The sequence below is a fragment of the Desmodus rotundus genome, chromosome 6, assembly GCF_022682495.2.
Source record: "Desmodus rotundus isolate HL8 chromosome 6, HLdesRot8A.1, whole genome shotgun sequence".
Taxonomy (NCBI): Eukaryota; Metazoa; Chordata; class Mammalia; order Chiroptera; family Phyllostomidae; genus Desmodus; species Desmodus rotundus.
The window spans coordinates 84,858,515-84,881,390 of NC_071392.1; the positions used below are offsets into that span (position 1 = coordinate 84,858,515).

The 22,876-nt window shown below is 43.4% G+C and overlaps 1 protein-coding gene and 2 pseudogenes across 1 annotated transcript; all 3 read left to right on the forward strand.

The window, feature by feature from the left end:
- Positions 1–590: 590 nt before the first annotated feature.
- Positions 591–1,393, forward strand: LOC112299861 (olfactory receptor 9A1-like; annotated as a pseudogene).
- Positions 1,394–11,889: 10,496 nt separating this feature from the next.
- On the forward strand, positions 11,890–12,896 carry LOC112299923 (olfactory receptor 9A1-like; annotated as a pseudogene).
- A 6,858-nt stretch (positions 12,897–19,754) lies between these two features.
- Positions 19,755–22,485, forward strand: LOC112299922 (olfactory receptor 9A4). Its single transcript, XM_024555157.3, has 2 exons — positions 19,755–19,797; positions 21,507–22,485. The coding sequence occupies exon 2, from the start codon at positions 21,541–21,543 to the stop codon at positions 22,483–22,485; it is 945 nt and encodes a 314-aa protein (XP_024410925.2). The 5' UTR covers positions 19,755–19,797; positions 21,507–21,540.
- Positions 22,486–22,876: the final 391 nt, after the last annotated feature.

Sequence of the window (22,876 nt, forward strand, 5' to 3'; positions counted from 1 at the left end):
CCCACACCCCTCCTATCAGTGACACCAATGATGCTAGAGATAAGGGAAAAACTTTAAAATGACTGTTGTGGAAATGGTCTCTGGGTCATGAAGATGCGAAGGAAATACATAACCAGCTCTGGGTAGGATGGGGCCAGAAAACACTTCTGTTGGATGTGATACTGGAGGACTCACAGGATAAATTGTGCTTGGTGGACCGGGTTGTTTAGGGCATTCCAGATGGAAGGGAGTTAGTGGTACAAAGGAGCACATTGTAGTCAGGGAGGCAGACTTGAGTGGCTGTTCAGAGCAGAGGGAGAGACAGGATGACCTGTGGCTTGAGAGACGCAGGTGCTGTGTGCTGGGTGGAGCCTATGAGATGGCACTTTGGTGACTGGGCTCTTTCTCGGCCAGATTGTTTTCTTCATATATTGTGTGTATTCTTAAAAAAATGGCAGTGACCACGTGGGGGGAGACATTAGAACACAGACCCTTTCTAGTCATGTTGTGGAGCCCATGAACAGGAGGGAAAGATATGGTTTCTGTACCTGGAATTGTTTCCGCTCCATTTGAGATCAGAAGCAGAGTTATCTCTCTTTTGCTCTCCAGATATGACAAGGAACAAGCACTCAGAAATAAATGTTGGAAAATCACCCAGCATTGCTGAATTTTATCTCTTAGGCTTCCCTGGCTCCCAAGCATTCTGCCTTCTATCTTATTTGTACCTTCTTCCTCTTCTATTTAGTGACAGGAATGGGAAACCTCGTCATGATGACCGTGTTGATAAACATCTGCCATCCCCAGTGCATTTCCTCCTTGGCCACCTCTCTGTCCTAGAGATCGTGATCACATCCATTGCGGTCCCCCTGATGCTCTGGAACTTGCTGCTCCCCAGGATGCAGGCAGTATCTTTGGCTGCCTGTGGTGCACAGTTATACTTGTACCTCTCTTTGGGCACGTCGGAGTTGGTGTTAATGGGAGCCATGGCTGTGGACTGTTACGTGCCTGTCTGTCACCCTTTGAGGTACAACGTCATTATGAACAGCCATACCTGCAGCTGGGTGCTAAGTGTGTCCTGGCTGTTTGGGTTCTTATTTCAAATCTGGCCAGTCTGTGCCACGTTTCAGTTTACCTTCTGAGGGCAAATGTGCTGGACCATTTTTACTGTGACCGAGGACAACTGCTCAGCCTCTCCTGTGACGACACTCTTTTTACAGAGTTTGTTCTTTTTTTAATGGCTGTTTTCATTATCGTTGGTTCTTTGATCTCTATAATTGTCTCCTACACTTACATCATCTGCACCATCCTCGAGATCCCCTCAGCCTCTGGCCGCAGGAAAGCCTTCGCCACGTGTGCCTCCCACTTCACCTTTGTGGTGATCGGCTATGGCAGCTGCCTGTTCCTCTATGTGTAGAGGCCTTTCGGGATGTCCTGAAACGCTTCTGTCACTGCCTCAAGGGTTAGCTCTGTGCTAAGGACGTCATGGACCCACCATCATGGACCGGAGTAATCTGAAATGTCTGAAATGATTATTTTTTACCACCAAACTCTGATCTACAAGGAATTTTAACATGTTGGCAGTGTTCTAATATATAGCCAAATAATTTCTCTATGGGAGATCGCTTCATTCTTTTTTTAACTGTCCGCTTTGGATTCATCCAAAACAAGATGAATCCAAAGAGGCCCTCACCATGGCACATATAATGAAAATGCCAAAAGTTACAGATGAAGAGACAATCTTAAAAGTAGCAAGAGAAAAGCAGTTCCTTACAAGGGAGCTCCCATAAGACTGTCAGCTGATTTCTCAAGAGACTTTGCAGGCCAGAAGGGAGTGGCTTAAAAATATTCAAAGTGATGAAAGAAAAAAACCTACAACCAACATTACCTCAGCAATTTTCAACCTTTTTTGTCTCATGGCATATATAAATTAATTACTAAAATTCTGTGGAAAACCAATAAATTTATTTTTTGCCAATCTGACAAAAGAGTAGGTATAATTTTGATTCATTTTCACTGGAAAGCTATTGCCATGCTGGCTGTTGTCATTTTTTGACAATCTAAGGAAAAAGAGGTCAGTGTCCATGATTAAATTGTCAGGTCTTGCACAGTTAAAAAATTTCTGTGGCATGCTGGGTGAAAATCTCTGGGCTACCCAGCAAGGCTGTCATTTAGAATTGAAAGAGAGAGAGAGTTTCCCAGACAAGAAAAACCTAAAGGATTTCATTATCACCAAACCATTACTATATGAAATGTTAAAGGAACTTCTTTAAGTAAAAAAGAAAAGATCAAAAATATGAATGAGAAAATATAGGAAAAGAAAAAAATCTTACTGACAAAGGCAAATAGTAAAATCAGTCGATCAACCAATTATAAACCTAATAAAAAGTTTAGAAGAGAAAAGTAGGAAGATCATGTGTAGCTAAAAGAATGAATTAACAGATACATATAAACACACACACACAAAAGTAAAAAATAATGACAAAAACAGACATGAAATGAAGGGAGTGAGAAAAAAATTGCAGTGATTTTAGAATGTTTAAACTAAAGTGACCATCAACTTAAAATAAACTGCTATAAACATAGCTTGATATGTATAAATCACATGGTAACCACATGCCAAAAATCTGTCATAGATCTTCCAAAAATAAAGTGGAATAAATCCAAAAATATCACTATAGAACGTCATCAACATACAGGACAATAAGAAAGGAACAGAGAATTACAAACACAATCAGAAAACAATAAAATGGCAATAACTATATATCAACAATTACTTTAAATGTAAATAAGCTAAATGCTTCAATCAAATGACATACGGTGGCTGAATGCATAAAAAAACAAGACCCATAATATATGCTCCCTACAAGAGACCCACTTCAGATTGAAAGACACAGAGACTGATAGTGAAGGGATGGAAAAAGATACTTCATGAAAATGGAAACAAAAGTGCTGGGGTAACAAAATTAACATCAGACAAAATAGACTTTCAAACAAAGGCTGTAACAAGAGAAAAACAAGGGAATTTAATACTGATAAAGAGGACATAAGTTGTGAACACCCATGCACCTAATGTAGGAGCCCCTAAATCAGTAAAGCAAATGTTGACAGACATAAAGGAAGAGATGACAACAATGCCCTAACAAGGGACTTTGACACCTCATTGACATTAATGAATAGATCTTCCGGATGTAAAATTAACGAGGAAACAGTGGCCTTCTATGATACATTAAACCAGATGGACTTAATGGATATTTTTAGAATATTTCATCCAAGAGCAGTGGAATATACATTCTTTTCTAGTTCACCTGGAACATTTTCCACATCAGACCACCTGTTAGGCCACAAACAAGTCTAAAATTTAAGAAGATTGAAAATATATCAAGCATGTTCTTTAATCACAACTGCATGAAACTGGAATACAGGAAGAAAACTGAAAAACAGAAACATGTAGAAGCTAAAGAACATGCTATTACAAAATGCATGGGTTAATAACAAGATCAAAGAGGATCTCAAAATATATCTTGAGACAAATGAAAACATGATGACCTGAAATCTATGGGACACAGCCAGAGCAGTTCTAAGAGGGAAATTCTTAGCAACACAGGCCTACCTGGGAAAACAAGAAAAATCTCAAATAAACGATCTAACCTTACACCTAAAGAAACTTGGAAAAGAAGTGCAAAGAACAAAGTGAGTAGAAGGGAGAAAATAAAGATCAGAGTGAAAACTGAATGAGATAGAGACTAAAAAAATAATATAAAAGATTAATAAAACCAAGAGCTGGTTCTTTGAAAAGATAAAAATTGATAAACCTTTAGCCAGACTCATCAAGAAAAAAGATAGAGGGTCCAAATAAATAAATCAGAAGTGAAAGAGGAGAAGTGACAAGCAACTCTACGGAAATACAAAGGATTATAATAAAATACTACAAACAATTGTGTGCCAACAAATTGGGCAGACTGGAATACATGGATAAATCCTAGAAATATACAATCATCCAAGACTGAATCAGGAAGAAACAGAATGATAATTACTAATGAAATTGAATCAGTAATCAAAACTCCCCCAACAAACATGCCATAAATCCTGGACTGGATGGCTTCACAGGTGAATTTCATCAAACATTCAAAGAAGAATTAATACCTCTTTTTCTCAAACTATTCCAAAACTTTGAAGAGAACAGAAGCCTCCTGAACTAACTTTACAAGGCCAGCTTTACCCTGGTACCAAAACCAGACAGACACTTAAAAAAAAAATTATACACCAATATCCCTGATGAACATAGATGTAAAAATCCTCGACAAAATATTAGCAAAATGAATTCAGCAATACTTTAAAAAGATCATACACCATGATTAAGTGGGATTTTTTTCCTGGGATGCAAGTTTGGTTCCCTATCTACAAATCAGTTAACGCAATATACCACCTAAATAAAATTGAGGATAAAAATCATAATCACATCAATAGATGCAGAAAAAGCATTTGACAGTATCCAACATCTATTTATGATAAAAACTCTCAGCAAAGGGGACATAGAGGGAACATACCTCAATATAACATAGGCTATAGATGGCAAACCCACAGTTAACATACTCAATGGTGAAAAGCTGAAAGCTTTTTTTCTGGAAGATGAGGAACAGGACAAGGATGTCCACTTTCACTCAATCTGGTGTTGGAAGTCTTGGCCACAGCAGTCAGACCACAAAAATAAAATGGCATTCAGATTGGAAAGGAAGAAGTAAAACTGTCATCATTTGCAAATGATATTGTTTAGAGAGGACCCTAAAGATTCCACCAAAAAAACTGTTAGATCTGATAAGTGAATTCAGTAAAGTAGCTGCATACAAGATTAATATTTAGAAATTGGTTGAATTTTATACACCAACAATAAACTATCAGAAAGAGAAATTAAGAAAGCAATCCCATTTTCAATTGCATCAAAAAAACCTAGGAATAAATTTAACCAAGGAGGAAAAAGACCTTGGAAATTTATAAGATATTGAAGAAAAAATTGAAGAAGACAACAATCCTTTGGAAGAAATCTGAAATGACCTATGTTCATTGCAGCATTATTTACAATATCTCAGATATGGAAGCAACCTACGTGTCCATCTATGACAAATGGACAAAGTGAAGAAATGAGTAAAGATGTGGTACATGTATACAGTGAAATATGAATCAGTCATAAAAAGAATGAAGTCTTGCTATTTATGATAATATGAGTGGACTAGAGAGGATTATGTTAAGTGAAATAAGTCAGACTGAGAAAGACAAACACCACATATTTCACCTATATATGGAATCGAAAAAAAGAAAATACATGAGCAAACAAAACAAAAAAAACTCATAACTATGGAGGACAGCATAGACTGCCAGATGGGAGGGGGACTGGAGGGATGGGGGAAAAGGTTGTAAGGGATGAAGAAGTACAAATTGCCAGTTATAAAAATAGTCACAGGGGTATAAAGTACAGCATAAGGAATACAGTCAATAATACTGTAATAACTATTTATGGTGTCAAATGAATATGAGGCATATCAGGGCAACTACTTTGTAAGGTATATAAATGTATAATCACAATGTTGTACACCAGAAACTAATGTAACATTGTATGTCAACTGTAATTGAAAAATTTAAAAAGAAAATAGCATTTAAAAACAAGATAAAAATGATCAAAGGAAATGTGATCAATTAAAACAAATTTAAATAAATAATTAAATGCAATTCATGAACATTGATAGGATCTTTGAATTTTTAAAAAGCTATGAAGGTATTTGGAAAAATTTAATATGGACTATATATTTTATATTACTGAAGTAATATTAATTTTCTTGTGTGTGATAATGGTATCCTTGTTATGTCAGAGAATGTCTTTATTCAATATGAAATGTATTCTCAATATCAGGAGCATAGTACGTACTTTATACCTCTTACTTCTTTTACATAGCAGGATGCAGATGACGGATGAGTATGGGAAGCATAGTGATCCACCATACCAAATTCCTGAAAGCCAGTTTAGGCCCCTTTGGCAGAGGAGTAGTGAATAGTTTCATATAAGCCACCTCCCTGCTATGTTCCCCGTCAACCAGTCAGATAAAGAATGGAAGTCAATTCTGACCATTGAGGTTTAAGAGAGACACTATGAAACTAACCCAAGGATTCCATTTAGAAAGCTGGCGCACCCAATGCACACTTTTCTTCACATGAAAATACCATCCTAGCATTTCTCATGTGGCCTTGCATACACGTATGGCCTTCCATACATGTATGGCCCCGTCAAACTGGAGAAAATGTAAGGAGACCAGTGATCTAAGGATCAATCTCACTAGGACAGATTTTTCTCCCAATTTTCAAGACACCCTTTCCTGCCATTCTAATGAGATTTTGGACGCTGACTTACTTGATCTAGCTTACCTAACAAGTTAATGCAAAACTTAGGTGAACATTCCTGAGGTTCTAACTCTCAGACTCTACCTTCAGTGATATGATTTGGAAGAATAATCAAGGAGAAACGTCTTTAGAAAATTAATGGCAAATACTTCATAAAATACTCCTTTAGCAGGGTCCTTCAGGTTACAAGGTTAAGAAAACATCTGCCTAGTAGCGCCATAATAAAAATTTATTTTATATTCATCAAAGTCTGAGACAGAGTCGTTCCTGTGTGATTCTGGGGATGATGGGGTGATTCTTTTATTCCAAACCAAGTTCCCAAGCCCAGAAGTCAGGAACTCATCACTTTAGGAGAGGAGAGGAGGAGGCTGGGAGAGCAGCGGCAAAGAGTCTCTTGGGAGAAAGTTCTGGGGGATTTTGTGCCCTGATGTATTAGTAGAAGTGAAGAGAAAGTGTACACATCGAAGAAGGAAATAATCGCTTCCATTTCTTACAAAGTTTTCAAAGTGAGGAAATAATTAGTCCCTTGTGTGTCATTGCAAAGACACTTTTCAGGTGGAGAAAAAAAATTTTCCTGATTCAGAGTTGCCTCCTGACATTTACAGATGCTCAGAGATGGAGAAACCTTCACCTGCTGTCTAGTGGCATTGGAGATGTTAATGAAGGAATAAACTTGATGTTAACTAGAGATTAACCTCCGTAAGTTGTGTTCCTATGAGGTACACGTGTGCACATACATGCAAGTGTAAACGCATACCCCCCTCAGGAATGTCACCCACCTCTCCACTTCCCAGGGCAACACCAGCAGCCTTGGATCTGAGAGCAGCCCCGCACTGTGATATCTGTGTTACAAATTGTGAGGAATGCCTCTTCTCCAATTATAGCATCAATGGCATTGACTTTGGAAGTGACCTATCTTGGTTCCTTGCAATATTTAGGGATATTTTCCAGGCTCTGTGACTTGAGTTAGCCCTACGTTCTCTGTCCATGACTCCTTGAGCACCAGAGAGAGAGAGAGATCAGAGGAGGAACCTCTCCTAAATCTGCCCTTTCTTCAACCCTTATCCATTCCTCTCCACAAAACACAGCCCTAGTTCTCTAGTTCACAGCTCTGGTTCTTTCCAAATTGGACCACATTCACTGCATGTGAGAACCCTAATAACTCCTACGTACCCTAACAATTCCAGGGCTGTAAGATAGGGAACAGAGCATCAGGGAGGATCAAGATTCCTGAAAATCAGACAGCTGACAACCCCTCCCTGCCAGGATATTACAGTAAAGTTCTGGGGAAAAGAAGAAATAAGTGGCCTGACTTTCTGTTTAAAATGCTCAGCTGACCATTTATTTCTACTCACTCTCCCAACCACACTAAAAAGAATAAAAAAGGAGTTAAGGACAAAGAGCATGTAGGAGTGGGAAGGTAAAATGGACAGTGAAGGTTGACTGTATCGTTCTCTTGTTGACATTTGTTTGGTGTCAGTTGCTATAATGAAATTAAACCGCTATGAACGTTCTGATAGAAGTCTGTGAGGACATACATTTTTTTCTTAGGCAAATACCTGGGAGTAGAGTTGCTGGGTCAAAGGGTTTTACTAGTTTGTATTGCTTCCTACTCTGAATTACCTACTGGGCTTCTGTGGCCTTAGACAACCTCTGAAGGATATCTAGAGAAATTGAACCATACCTTGGATTGGGGAAGTTGATTCTGCAACACGGATTATAGAGGAAGAGTCCGTCCTCTTTGGATTCCACATTTGCCATCAGCCTGGCTTCACGTTTTTCCAACTGTATCACCTGACCCAACCCAGTTGCTCAGGCTCACAGGTAGATGCTGGGACAGAGGTGTCCTGGGCAGCTGTCAGCCCAGTTCCCATGGGGATGAGGGCCTCTGGGTTGGGTCCTTCCTTCACAGTGTGACCACCGACTCCTGATACATTAGTGTCGTTCTGGGATCTGCACGGGGTTAACACTGAAATGAAAAATTTCTGCAAGTTCCTGTGCGTGGCTATGGGGATGGTTCCAACATAATCTCCTTTCAAGAGATTATAAATTGATACAAATTTTTGGAGGATGATTTCATAACAGCTAATACATTTAATAGGAAGACATAACTGTACAAATGCATAGGCTTTCGTGTGAAGATATTTAGTGCAGTATCATTTATACTGTGAAAAACTGAAAAAAACAATGTTTATCAGCAGGCTCTCATTAAGTAAATTATGTTTTCTTTTTTTAAAAAAAGTTTTATTGTTATTCAGTTACAGTTGTCTGCCTTTTCTCCCCATCCCTCCACCCCACCCCAGCTGAACCCACCTCCCTCCCCCACCTCCACCCTCCCCCTTGATTTTGTCCATGTGTCCTTTATAGTAGTTCCTGTAGTAAATTATGTTTTCCTTAATAAGGTGAATATATTTAGCCATCATTTGAAATGCGAGGGATGTGTGAGTGCTCACAGGGAAAGGTTTAATGTACATGCCCACATACATACGACAAAAAGAAAGTAGCAGGACAGTTTGTTTACTAAAATAGCAAGTAACGATCGTATATAGAACGCTTGTGAATGCGTAGGAAATTTCTGTGTGGACACGATAGAAAGTCATATTAGTGTTTATCTGAGGGAGGCGGATAGGATTTTATTTTTACCATAAGCTGTGCTAATTTTGTATTAAATGGAAGTTGATTTTTAAAGCATACGTATTTCGAATGTTATTTTGCTCTTTTATCTAGAGCCCCAGCCATCATCACTTTTTTCATTCTTACCTGAGGATGTGTTTATTGATTTTGGAGAGAGAGGAAGTGGGGCAGGGGAGAGAGACATCAATGTGAGAGAGGAACATTGATTGACTGACTCCCATCTGGGCCCTGACTGGGGCGAGTATTGGAGAGACGGGAACGGGCGGTGGCCTTGGCGGATCTGAGGTTGGCTTGCGTGGCAGATCCTCTCTGTTTCAGTTACCAGGGCTCTCACAGCTGCGGTCAGAGCGTAGCTGGGAGAGGGAGTGCAGAGATCCTCTGGGAAAGATGGGATCTTAGGGCTTTGAGATGAAGAACTTTCTGACAGAGGGTATTTGGTGGCCACTGGGCATTTGACGTGTGCTTTGGAGCCATGTGTGGTGTCTTCTGCTTGAGGGTCGATTAGGCCCTGCAAGGCTAGTTGGAGTCAGGAAGAGTCACACCAGAGAGCCGGGCTGGCCACTTATCACTGGGAATGTTTGGCGATAACCAGGATTTGGGGTCTGGGGCAGAGGCAGCCCGGGCTCTGAGAAACTCCTGACTGTGGCAGGTCAAGTTTGCCCACGGCACAAAACTTTTCCTTGTTCTAGCACTTGATTAGCCTCGGGAGGGAGGAGTGGAAGTTCCTCTGTCTTTCCCTGGCCTGTTTTCCTAGGGTTCCTCAGTGAGTAACTCTCCTCGGGGACAGAGAGAAGGAAAGAAGGAGGGAGAGAGACAGGAGGAGACAACTGAGCTTTGCCCCAAGTGCCCGTGTGAGCAGTTTCCTCTTTCCTCGAGAGAGAGGGTGGCAGAGGTTTGCTCTGGCCCTTGGAGCCTGCTCAGCACTAGCCAGGCAGGAGGTAGCCTGGGCTGATCGCTGGAGAGCCATAGAACTTTCCAGTCCAGTCCCCTTCTCTGGAGGTGAGTGTCTTCCAGGGGTTCCCCTCTGGGAAGGACAGAGAAGGAAATGTTCAGGATGGGAAGTTCTGGGCTCCGCTGTCGTCCAGAACAAGTACACCAAGAGCAGGAAGCGTGGGCTAAGGGGGCTGCGTAAAGGGTGACTCTACATCAAATTCTTTCTGCACAGCAGGGGGCAGATTCGGTGCTTCTCAACGCTGGCAATACACACAGCTCTCTGCCATTACCCAATACCCTGCTCTCTCATTTCCCCCTATTTCCTCCTCATGTGTGCTTGCCATTTTGTAGGGCAGAGACCACCAACTGACCGGACAGTGCCTTCATGAGGAGTGAAAAGAGGGTCTTATCTTGTAACAGGAGGGAGAGCCGGTCAGGATGGGTACTCTTTGTTCATCCATTGACTTGCTTGTGATTCATTCATGGATTTATTTATTGAATAGTCACTAAAAGACTACATGTTCTGTTCACGGCACTGGAGATGTGGCAGTGAATAAGAAAGACAAGGAAACTCCCTTAGGTCCTTTAATTTCAGCTGTTGGCGAGAGCCAAAGAGTGGACAATATAAATATAGCCTCATGAGAGTAGAGTATGAATGAGTGCATGAGTTGTTTTAGAGAGGATGACTGGGGGCGCACCCATGGACTGGAGACAGTGCATCAGTGACCTTTGTGTGGTGAGGGGAGGAGCCCAGAGATCCCGAGGAGATTGGTGTGACCCATTTTGGTGTTTTTTGGACACTTTCCCTTATTTCTAGGATTTTGAAAGAAATGGGAGGACATAGATGAGCAGCTCTTCTCTGGGGACTTGTCCAGGCTTCTCTGTGGGACCATGGCTGCTTGGTAATACAGACAGGCTGCCCGTGTGGGAACCTTGTCTCTTTCCGGAGCCGGACCTCGGAGACCAGGGGAAGTCAGAGGATGGTGCCTCTAAACCATGGCTGTTTTCTTGTGTCCTGGTCCCAAGGTGGAGACTGTGTAGGCAGATGGGAGTTGGGGGTTAAAGTCCAGGCCTCTTCTTCACTCCGTGTGGACCCTTGTGTCAACTGGTGGTAAGAAGAATCACAATCAGAGCTCAAAGTCACCAGCTGGGAGCTGCTGAGGCTCTTCCTACTTGGAGGAGGCACATTCACCCAAGTCAGAGGTGGGGGAGGGTTTTTTTATCATAAGAATAGGGAGGGAGAAGTGGGTCATCCACTCCAGGGAGTCAGCTCCCCTTTAGTCAGGGAAAGACTCAGTGCTTTGTCTCACAATCACTCCTCTGAGCAGCCCCCACCTCCTGGCCAGGAAGCCCTACCAACAGGCTGAAGTGATGATGAAGGTAAGTGAAGTGAACACTTGAAGCGAACATACGGCACCTGCAGGGGACACACAGGAAAGAAGTAATCCTGTCAGGGTGGGATTGGCTAGGACTACTTCTGTGTACCTGTTAAGATGCAGCAGCTTGGCAGGGCATGGACACCACAGGCACAGAAGACAGCTGAGCACATTCAGGGTGGGAGGGGTGGTGGTAAAAATGAGCACCTTGTGGTCGGGGAAGTAGAGAGGGAGGCAGGTCAGAGGTGGAGGCAGGACGTGCAGTGAAGCGAGAGACAAGGGCACATGTGCTGGGGCGGGCGGGTTTTCCTGCCTGGAGTGGGGTTGGCTGAGTGTTGCTCATCTTCTTGGGCACACACAGTTGTCTTCATGTAGTCCATATTTTCTCCCTAAACCATTTCACACCAGCCTTGTGCAGAGAACAGTGGAAGATGAACCCACTGGACCATGATGGGGAGCCTAAGAGCAGGGGGGGATGCTTTGTCAACCTGGAAATATCTTTAGTCCTTTGAAATTATGAACATGCTTCCTCTCTTTTGCTCTCTAGATTTCACAAAGAGCAGGAGCACAGGACTAAATGTTGAAGAATTATTCTAGCGCCACTGAATTTTATCTCCTTGGTTTCCATGGCTCCAAAGAGCTACACAATATTCTTTTTGCTACCTTCTTCTTCCTCTATTCAGTGACAATAATGGGAAACCTGGTCATCATTGTGACTGTCTGTGTTAGTAAACACCTGAAGTCCCCCATGTATTTCCTCCTTGGCCACCTCTCTGTCCTAGAGATCGTGATCACATCCATTGCGGTCCCCTTGATGCTCTGGGGCTTGCTGCTCCCCGGGATGCAGGCAGTATCTTTGGCTGCCTGTGGTGCACAGCTATACTTGCACCTCTCTTTGGGCACGTCGGAGTTGGTGTTAATGGGAGCCATGGCTGTGGACCGTTATGTGGCTGTCTGTTACCCTTTGAGGTACAACGTCATTATGAACAGCCACACCTGCATCGGGGTGGTGAGTGTGTCCTGGCTGTTTGGGTTCCTGTTTCAAATCTGGCCAGTCTATGCCACGTTTCAGCTTACCTTCTGCAAGTCAAACGTGCTGGACCATTTTTATTGTGACCGAGGGCAACTGCTCAGCCTCTCCTGTGATGACACTCTTCACAGTTTGTTCTTTTTTTAATGGCTGTTTTCATTATCGTTGGTTCTTTGATCTCTACAATTGTCTCCTACACTTACATCATCTGCACCATCCTCAAGATGCCCTCAGCCTCTGGCCGCAGGAAAGCCTTCTCCACGTGTGCCTCCCACTTCACCTTTGTGGTGATCGGCTAGGGCAGCTGCTTGTTCCTCTACATGAAACCCAAGCAAACGCAGGCAGCCGAGTACAACAGGGTAGTGTCAGTGATAGTTTTAGTGGTGACCCCTTTCCTGAACCCTTTTATCTTCACCCTCCGGAATGACAAATTCAAAGAGACCTTTCGGGATGTCCTGAAACGCTGCTGTCACCGCCTCAAGGGTTGGCTCTGTGCCAGGGACCGTCATGGACCCACCATCATGGACCGGAGTAATCTGAAATGTCTGAGATGATTATTTTCACCGCCAAAACGTTTGTATTCTACAAGGGAATTCTAAGATACCGACAGCGCTCCATTTTGTAACCGTATAGTTCCTACATGCGTGTTCACTTTATTAACTTTTAAGTGCTGTGAATACATTTATACACACTTTTGTAGTTATCTGTCTTACAATATAAATTTGATCAATGTGAATATACAAAATATGTGTGATTTTTTGAGGACACTCAGATCTTTGAATGAGAGAAGCAAGGAAGCTCATGCCTCATTTTCTGACTGCCGAGTCGATATTGGACTGGGGCCCCCTCTCCTGTATTGCCCTGTGCTTTCGTGATCTCCCAGCCTCAAGCTCCCTCTCTTACGTCCCCACGTGATCCCAAGTCTGGCCTCAGGCTCCAACCATTTCTTGAGGTTTCTGCCCCGGGGTCCAACAGTGACAGCACTCCCCATCTTAAGTGGCAGTAGTGAGAGCGACCTCACTCCACGACCTGACTCTCCCGAGCTCTGGGCTGGATGTTCATGCAGATACTGAGTGGCGGACTTCTTCAGGGTGCGGAGGGGAGGCCTCGGGCAGAGCCATTTCCTTACCAGGCACTGCTCACATCGTCATGCCAGCCCCGCGCGTGTGTGTGTGGGGGGGTGAGGCAGGTCATGGGGCTGCATTCTGGGAGCTATAGAATTGCCGGGGAGCTGACCTTCTATGTTCCTGGGCTGAGGGAGGCGGCATGGAGGGCAGAAAAAGAGGCTGCCTGTCGCTTTTCCCTGAATTTCTCACATTGTTCAGCCCTGACGTGGCACATTTCACCTCCCTTCTGTCTTGGCTACATGTCTGTGTCCCTTTTCCCTCCCCTCCCTTACAAGGACCAGGCTTACCAAGCTGTCTGACTGCTCTACACTGAGCTTCCTAATTTGTATACCTCAGTTTCCATATCATTCCATCCCCTCCTGGTTTCTCTCCCCCCACTATTATCAATCAACATTCCTGCCATCCTTATATGGCCAAGCAGGTGACCAAAGACCGTGCACATAAGACTGCCTCCCCAACATTATAACTGTATGGCGTGATCTCACTGGGGGAGGTGGGGGGAGGGACCTGCACAACTTGGAAAAACAGTGTTTTGACTGGAGCCTACAAGGCTAAGTTAAGAAAAGGAACGATGTACAGTCATAGCAGTCTTGCTAGTAAAGTTGTTTCTCACTGCCGGTACGAGTTAACAATTCTGAAACCGCTATGAGAGTGCACTACAGCTGGGCAAATACATAAAGGGTGGCGAGGGCTGGGGCCCAGGTCTTTCACTGAGGACAGGAAAGCTGCAGATGAGCAAGGACAGAGGCTAGAATAAGCCATATGGTGCTGGATTAGAGTTGGAGACATCAGTAGGCACTTGTGTTTAGGGGGATATATGTACACAGGTGGTTAGATTAACCTGTGATATAAATAAATAAAAAATGACTCTTCTTCTTCACAACTGCTTTGGCTATTCTACTACCATTCCCTTTCTGTGTACATTTTAGAATCAGTTTGTAGATCCCTACCACAAAGCCTTGCTGGAACATTGCTTGGGGCTGTGCTGAATCTGTTGTTAAAGCCCCAAGGTGTAGAGCTCTCTCAATTTATGTGTGATTGTGAATTTTCTGCCTGACCATTGGGTTGAGCAGGGGTTCTTTGATGGCAGGAGATCGATCTCTCCTCTGTGTCCTATACCTGTTCTCCCTGTCTCATTTTAGAGGTAGGCTTATTTGTCTTCCCTCCATGACATTGGACTTGCTCCTGATTCTCTCATCCGCATGTACCCGTGACTTGACTTTCACATCTTATGTTGGGTTGGCCAAAAAGTCCGTTATGTTTTTTCCATAAGATGGCTCCAGTAGCACTTAGTTGTCTCTAGCTTCATTCAGAACAATTTTGTTACAGTGTATTGTGACAGCTGGCATACAGTGTGCATTAAAAAAAATAAGTTATCCAAATTGGTGAATTTTTGTGCAGCCATTTTAATATATTGACGATGAAAGAAAATAAGCAACATTTTTAGTGTATTATGCTTTATCATTTCAAGAAAGGTGAAATCATGACTGAAATGCAAAAAAGATTTGTGCAGTGTGTGGAGAAGTTGCTGTGACTGATCGAATGTGTCAAAGTGGGTTGTGAAGTTTCTTGGTACTATTGACATTTTGGCCAAATGATTCTTTGCTGTGGGCTGTCTTATGCATTCATTGGACAATGTTTAGCAGTGCCTCTGGCCTCTATCCGCTAGAAGCCAATAGTGGGAGAGAGCCAACATTCCTCAAAATAGCCAAATCAATAAAGTCATTGGTGAAAATGAAAAATGTGTCTTTTATTTTATGGAATAAACTAAACAGACCTTTTGGCCAACCCAGTAGCTTTCTATTGTCATGAAACCATTGCACCAAGCCGCCCAGTAGGCTTTACAGCTCCTAAGGAGTCATACACCTTTATCAGGTCTTTCTGGTAGTTTGGGTCCTCATCCAATTTACCCACAGGCCCCGCCCTCCCATCCAAAGAGCTGACATTGTTGAACATGGTGCCTGATGCCCTGGGTCCCACTCAGGCACACCACCACTGCGAGTTCCCCCACAGACTCCGACTCAGGGGAGTCAACCCAGTCCTGGAGGTCTTCCCATTCACAGGCCATCCCGGAACAGTTACTTATATACCCACATCTGCCAACTGATAGATGAACATATAAATGAAATTTTGTATATACAATACACACAATGGAATATTATTTAGACATAAAAAAGCAATAACATTCTGATACATACTACAACATGGATGAATACTGAAAACACTCTGCTAAGTGAAATAAGCCAGATGCAGTAAGACAAATATTGTATAATTCCATTTACATGAGGTACCCAGAATAGAGTACTTATTCTGGAGACAGAAAGTAAAATAATGAGGAGCGGAGGTTTGGAGATGGGGAAAAATGGGAGTTATTATTAAGTAACGGATACAGAGTTTCAGCTTGGGATGATTAAAATGTTCAGGAGATGTCTCTGGCTGGGTGGCTCAGTGGGTTGGAACATCGTCCTGTACACCAAAAGGTTGCAGGTTCGATCCCTGGTCAGGGCATACACCTAGGTTGCGGGTTCAATCCCTGGTCAGGGCACGGGTAGGAGGCAACCAATCGATGTTTCTCTCACATCAGTATCTCTCTCTCTAAAATCAGTAAACATCTTCAGGTGAGGATTTAAAAAGAATTGTTCTGGAGATGAATGGTGGTGATGTTGGTTCAACAGGTGACTGTACTTAATACCACAGCACTGTACACTTCAAAATAGTGAAATATGGTAAGTTTTATGTTGTCTTTTTCACCACAATAAAAAAGAAAAAAATATCAAATAATTCTAAATGATTTGTATGGTGAATCGTTAGCCCTTTCCCCTTCAGCTCCACAGTGTTGCCCCACGAAGGCAGCCGTGTTCCACAGCTTCCACTGGCATTCACCGTATTTTGCCGTATATAATGCGCACTCACATTTTTGGCCCAAACTTTCAGGAAAAAATAAGTTTTGTTTTAATTTTTTAATTCAATTATTTATTTATATTTAGATACTTGTTTTTTGTATTATAAAGGAACTTTAGCATTTATTTTTGAACATATTATGGTACAAGAAATTTTATGTCACAAATAATTACAAAACACAATAGCAGATACAAAGTATATCAGGTACTACCTATGTATAATGTGCCCTCTCATTTTTCCCTCAAAAATGTGGGCAGAAAGTGTGCAGTATGTATGGCAAAATACGGTATGTACAAACAATATATTTATGCAAATATTGCTCAAACTCTCCATTTGTTTTTCCTGCCATTAACAGTTGCCTTGCTTTGCAGTTTTCCTTGAACATTCACCCTCTCTCTCCCCCATCGTGTGCCCCTACAGATGTCACAAAGCCAACCATGACATTTTCCCTTGTGTCTCGTGCTCTCTAGGCCTGCTCTCTTGGTTTGATTCCAAGTTTTGATGGAGCAGAATTTCCAGCCTCCCTCTAAGAAGGAGGGAAGTCATGAGAGGTAATGTTTTTGGGCTCAGATGTTTTTATTCCAGTATCATACTGTAGTGTCACTTTGGGTGGATAAAAACACCTGCACACCCCCCAATTGCTGCAGGGTACCCCAGCACTCAGTGTGCCTCACCCAACCCAGCTGTGGCTGACTTCCTATACACAGGGGAGGGGGAGCTTTGGCAGAAGGCTAGTGAGCAGGAACAGAAAGCCAGCCTGCTTTTGCATGACAGGGAGAGACGACAAGCTTGAGGGTTAGCTCTGTCCTTGGAAAAGCAAGAGGGAGGCTGTCAGATCCAGGCCTGGTGTGTTGCGGGACCAAAAGGACATTCCACTTGAGAATTCGGCCACCAGAAGGCACACGAAGTGTGGAGGGTGTGTCCACAGAAGGTCTGAGACACCCTCAGTAACTAGAATCGCTCAGAATCACTAGCAGGGCTGACAGAGGGCGTTTCTTCTCTTGAAGTCAGTCAGCAAATTAATCACATCCGTTGATCCAATAGTGAATAATGGAATATTACTCAGCCATACAAGGAGGAAATACTGTCATTTGGCACCATGGACAGCGTAGAGGACCCGTGAGGGCACTATGCCAAGTGAGATGCCAGAGACAGACAAATATTGCATGATCTCGCTTGCATGTGAAATCTGAAAAAGCTGAACTTCCAGGCACAGAGAGTAGAGTGGTGGCTGCCAGGGCTGGGGAGCGGAAGGAATTTAGGGATGTAGGTCAAAGGGTAAGAACTCCCGGCTATAAGCGAGAAGCCCTAGGGATCTAGTGTATGGCACCGCACGGTAGCTGTGTTTAATGACATCATGATGGAGTCATATGACAGGCATTGGTCCGTATCCAACCTTTTCATTCATTGTGATGTGTCTGAGCGTCCCCCACTTTGTGTGCATCAGCAGTTTGTTACTTTGCATTGCTGAGTAGCTTTCCTCATGTGAATATACCGTTCTCGGTATGTTGACGGGTGTTTCTTTTCTGTCATTAGCTCTAATGAAGAAAGGTGCTGTGAATGCTATAACAGAAGGATTTGTGAGGACACGCGTTTTCATTTGTTTCAGGCAACTACCTACAAGTGGGATTGCTGGATCATAGGGTAGGGGTATACTTAGCTTTAAAGAAACTGATAAATCCTTTGTGAATAGGTTTTACTGGTTTATGCACTTTCCTACTTCTGAATTGTTTACCGGGCTGCTGTGACCTTAGACAACCCCGGAAGGATATCTAGAGAAACAGGGCTAACACTGAAATAGAAACATCCGTGCCAGGAACTCTGGGGATGGGCCTGGGATAGTGTCACTTCAAGAGATTATGAATTGATTCACCTCTTCTGAGGGTGATTTGAAAACAGCTAATATTTTACTATAATTAAAAAGATGTACAAATTTACAGACTTGTGAAGGTATTTATTGCATCAGTATTTATAGAAGTGAAACTGGAGAAAACAAAATGTTTATCAGCTTGCTCATTAAGTAGATGACAAGTATAACCATAAGCGAATATTTATTAAGTCATCACTTAAAGTGTGATTGATGTATCATTGCTAATGGGGAAAGGTTTAACACGCACACAAGCATGCACGCACGCAGATATATATACGATTACATTTCACATCTAAAGAATAAAGTAGCAGGGCAATATGTTTATTAAGGTATCATTTACTCAGAGAGAATACATGGAGATATTCATGTGCATACACGGGAGCCTCCTGTACGATTGCACTGAAATTTATATTAATAGTTATCTCTAGTAGATGGACGAGGAGAAAAAGCAGATGGGGAGAGAGACATTTACCTTCTCTCTTCCCACTTGATTTTTTAAAATTATGACCTGTGCTAATTTTATGAAAATGACAGCTGTTTTTCAAAGTATAAAACTAATTATTTTTAATGTGATTTTGCTCTTTAATTGAGCATCCTGCCCATCCTCACTTTTCTGGAGGGCTTATTTACTTATTTGCCAATCCCAGATGTTGTTCCTTCAAGCTTTCTCCCTCCATTCAGGCAGTTCAGGGAGATGACCCGCTCGCCTTTGAAGACCGGGAAGGGACCTGTGTGGCTGAACAGCCACAGCTGGGATGCACGCTTGTCGGAGAGGTGGGAATGGGCTGTGGCATGATCGGAGTGTGAGGCTGGACCAGGTGTCGGTCCTCTCTATTTCTCTCTTACCAGGTTCCTGTGACAGTGGCCGGGAGGTATGTGGTAGAGACAGGACAAGGGTCATCTGGGAAAAATGGGCTTTGTGAAACCTTGGGGATGAAGAGAAGTTTCTGACGGAAGCCCACTAGGTGTTCCCTAGGTTGTGGATGTATGTCTTGGAGCCACGAGTGGGGTGATCAGCTTGGGGTCACTTAGGCGCCGTAGGGCTAAGTGGGGTCAGGGAGAAGCAGAGCAGACAGACAGCTGGCTCTGTATGGCTTAGGCTGTTCAGTGATAGGTAAGGGCCAGGGAGGAAGGCATCTGGGAGCCAAGAAACTCCTGCCTGGGAGACATCAAGTTTGCCCATTGCATGAAACTTTTCCTTGTTCTAACACGTGATTAGCCTCAGGAGGGAGGAGTGAAAGTTTATTCAGCTTTTCCTTGACTGTATCCCCAGTGTGTCTCTGAACCCGTGCAAGTTGTTCCTCAGTGTATAGCTGTCCTTGGGGACAGATCAGGGAGAGAAAGAAGGAGGCAGAGAGAATAAGAGGGGGGCAAGCAGCAGGATTCCCCTGAGCACTGTTGTTTTCGGACTTTTTCCTAAGTTCCTTTGTGGGGACAGTGTTCTTTACTATGAGTGGAGACGGCAGGAGTTGTCTGTTTCCCAAGCATGGCTCTGCATTAGGTTGACTGATGCCTGAAGAGCCATTGAACCTCCCAGTCCAGTCCCCTTCTCTGGAGGTAAGTGTCTTCCCAGAGTCCCTGTCAATGAAAGAGAGAGGAGAAGAGCATCGTGGGAGGGCCTTCTAAAACAGGAGTACCTAGAATCTGCGGAGAATCTGAGGATGTCCAGACACGTCTCTGCCGTTAGCCCGCTCTCCTTCTCTTCATCAGTTCCGTATATCTGCTTGCCATTTTGTAGGGGAACTCTAGAGGGGGAGACGGCAAGTGGACTGGGCAGTGCTTCGGAGCACAGTGAGTGGAGGGAAAGGTAGTCGGGTTGGATAACGTTTGTCGTTTCAGTGATTTGTTCTTTAATCTATTCATTGAGATATTGACAGACTCTCTTCTTGTCCCTGGTGCTGGTCCAAGAAAGGCAGAGCTTGCCTTCAAGGTACTTCATTCTAACATGGGATTTTGATGAGACATTAATAATCAAGTCAATGTGTAATATGACTTGAGATATTGATGGGAGCCAAAAGAAAGAAAAATACAGTCTAAAACACAGAGTGAAATTATGCATATATAGCTTTAGAGGGAATGAGTGAGAAAGGGCCCAGAAAGAGAAGACATTTGAGTAAAGATCCACATGGTCTTTACTCAAGATCAAGGGAAGGAGCCCACACACCCTCAGGAACTCAGTATAATCTATTTTGGTGTCTTCTAACACTTTTCCTTACCCTGGGGGCTCTGCAGGAAATACAAGGCCACACAGACAAGCAGAGACACTGTTTGGAATTTTCCGAGTTGCTCTCTGAGGCTGAGGTCACTGAAGTTCGGGTGGAGGGGCAGACTGCCCAGGTCTTGTGTCCCCTGCTGGGATGGCAGAGTTGAGGCCTGAGGAATGTAGAGGATGCTGCCTCCTTGTCTCAGCTGTTTTCTTGTCTCCTAGCCTCAGGGTAGAGACCATAAAGTAGAGATGGATTTCCTTCTGGACCCCACTCTCTGTTGTCCTTGGGGGACCAGAAGGATCAAAATCTCAGAGCTAGAGAAGATGAGAACTCTCGGCGCTTTACTGAATGAGAGGTGGGGGATGGCTTTCATCATAATACTAATGAAGACACATAGATAACCCACTCCAGAGAGCCGGCTCCCCAGAAGCCAGGAAAAGACTCAAATAGCTCTTTCCTTATGCCAATGTCCTGGTTAGATCCCCACTTCCCCCCAGTACTCCCAAAGGTAAATATAACTGAGGAAAAACTTTAAAATGAATATAATGCAAATAGAACCTATGCTTCTATTTGCATTAGAGGAGACAAAGGAAAGCAACGACCACATCTGGGTGGGACTGGCTAGGAATGCTTTCTTGTAACGGTTTAAGTGTATTTGGAGGGCATGCACCTAACAGGCACAGAAGGCAGCTGAGGGCATTCAGGGTGGGAGGGGTGGTGGTAAAAATGAGCACCTTGTGGTCAGGGAAGCAGAGAGGGAGGCAGGTCAGAGCAGAGGTGGAGGCAGGACGTGCAGTGAAGTGAGAGACCAGGGCGCATGTGCTAGGGCGGGCGGGTTTTCCTGCCTGGAGGGGTGTTGGTTCAATGTTGTTCATCTTCTTGGATGTACACAGTTGTCTTCATATAGTCCATATTTTCTTCCTAAACCATTTCACACCAGCCTTGTGCAGAAAATAATAGCATCATGTTGTGGCATGTAGGAGCAAGATATATCTCTTCAAGTTGGAAATGTCTTTAATCTTTTTTGAGATCAGAAACATTTTCTCTTGTGCTCTTTAGACTTATTTCATAGGGAACAGGAGCTGAGAACTGAATGATGAGCAATTACTCTAGTGCCACTGAATTTTGTCTCCTCGGCTTCCCTGGATCCCAAGAACTACATCATGTGCTCTTTGCTACCTTCCTCCTCTTCTACTCGGTGACGTTAATGGGCAACACGGTCATCATCGTGGTTGTCTGTGTGGATAAGCATCTGCAGTCCCCCATGTATTTCTTCCTTGGCCACCTCTCCGCCTTGGAGATCCTGATCACGTCCATCATCGTCCCCGTCATGCTCTGGGGCTTGCTGCTCCCTGGGATGCAGACAATATCTCTCACTGGATGCATTGCCCAGCTCTTCCTGTACCTTGCTTTGGGGACCACGGAGTTTGCATTACTGGGAGCCATGGCCGTGGACCGTTACGTGGCTGTCTGTCATCCTTTGAGGTACAACGTCATTATGAACAGCCACACCTGCATCGGGGTGGTGAGTGTGTCCTGGCTGTTTGGGTTCCTATTTCAAATCTGGCCAGTCTATGCCACATTTCAGCTTACCTTCTGCAAGTCAAACGTTCTGGACCATTTTTACTGTGACCGAGGGCAACTGCTCAGACTCTCTTGCAATAATACTATTTTCATAGAATTCATTCTCTTTTTAATGGCTGTTTTTGTTCTCTTTGGTTCTCTGGCACCAACAATTGTCTCCTACACTTACATCATCTCCACCATCCTCAAGATCCCCTCAGCCTCTGGCCGCAGGAAAGCCTTCTCCACGTGCGCCTCCCACTTCACCTGTGTGATCATCGGCTATGGCACCTGCCTGTTCCTCTATGTGAAACCCAAGCAAACTCAGGCAGCCCAGTACAATAAGATTGTTTCCCTGTTTATTTCTGTGTTGACCCCTTTCCTGAACCCTTTCATCTTCACCCTCCGAAACGACAAGGTCAAAGAGGCCCTTCAGGATGGAGTGAAACGCTGCTGTGAGCTTTTCAGGAACTAGCCTTCCCCTAAGGCATTTTGCGTAGGAAAACTCTTATTGTGGAGCCTAGAACAATCTGAAAAGGTCTTACTCATCTCTAAGCTGTATCTTGTCATCATCAAATCATCTGTTGCAACAAAAGTCTAGTAAGTCATGGTCATGGTTTTCACGTGATTGGTTGTTAGCTTGAAAATTCATTTTGTTATCTTAAAGATACACACACCCATACATACATACACAGGGTGGGGCAAAAGCAGGTTTACAGTTACTTGTATGGAAAATAATACAAAACTAGTAAATAATAACACAAGAATAAACTCTGTGTTTTGTGTACTCACAAGTATAAAGCTATTTTCGCCCACCCCTGCATATGTACACATGTAAGTATATGTTTTTCAAGTTATGGTAGAGT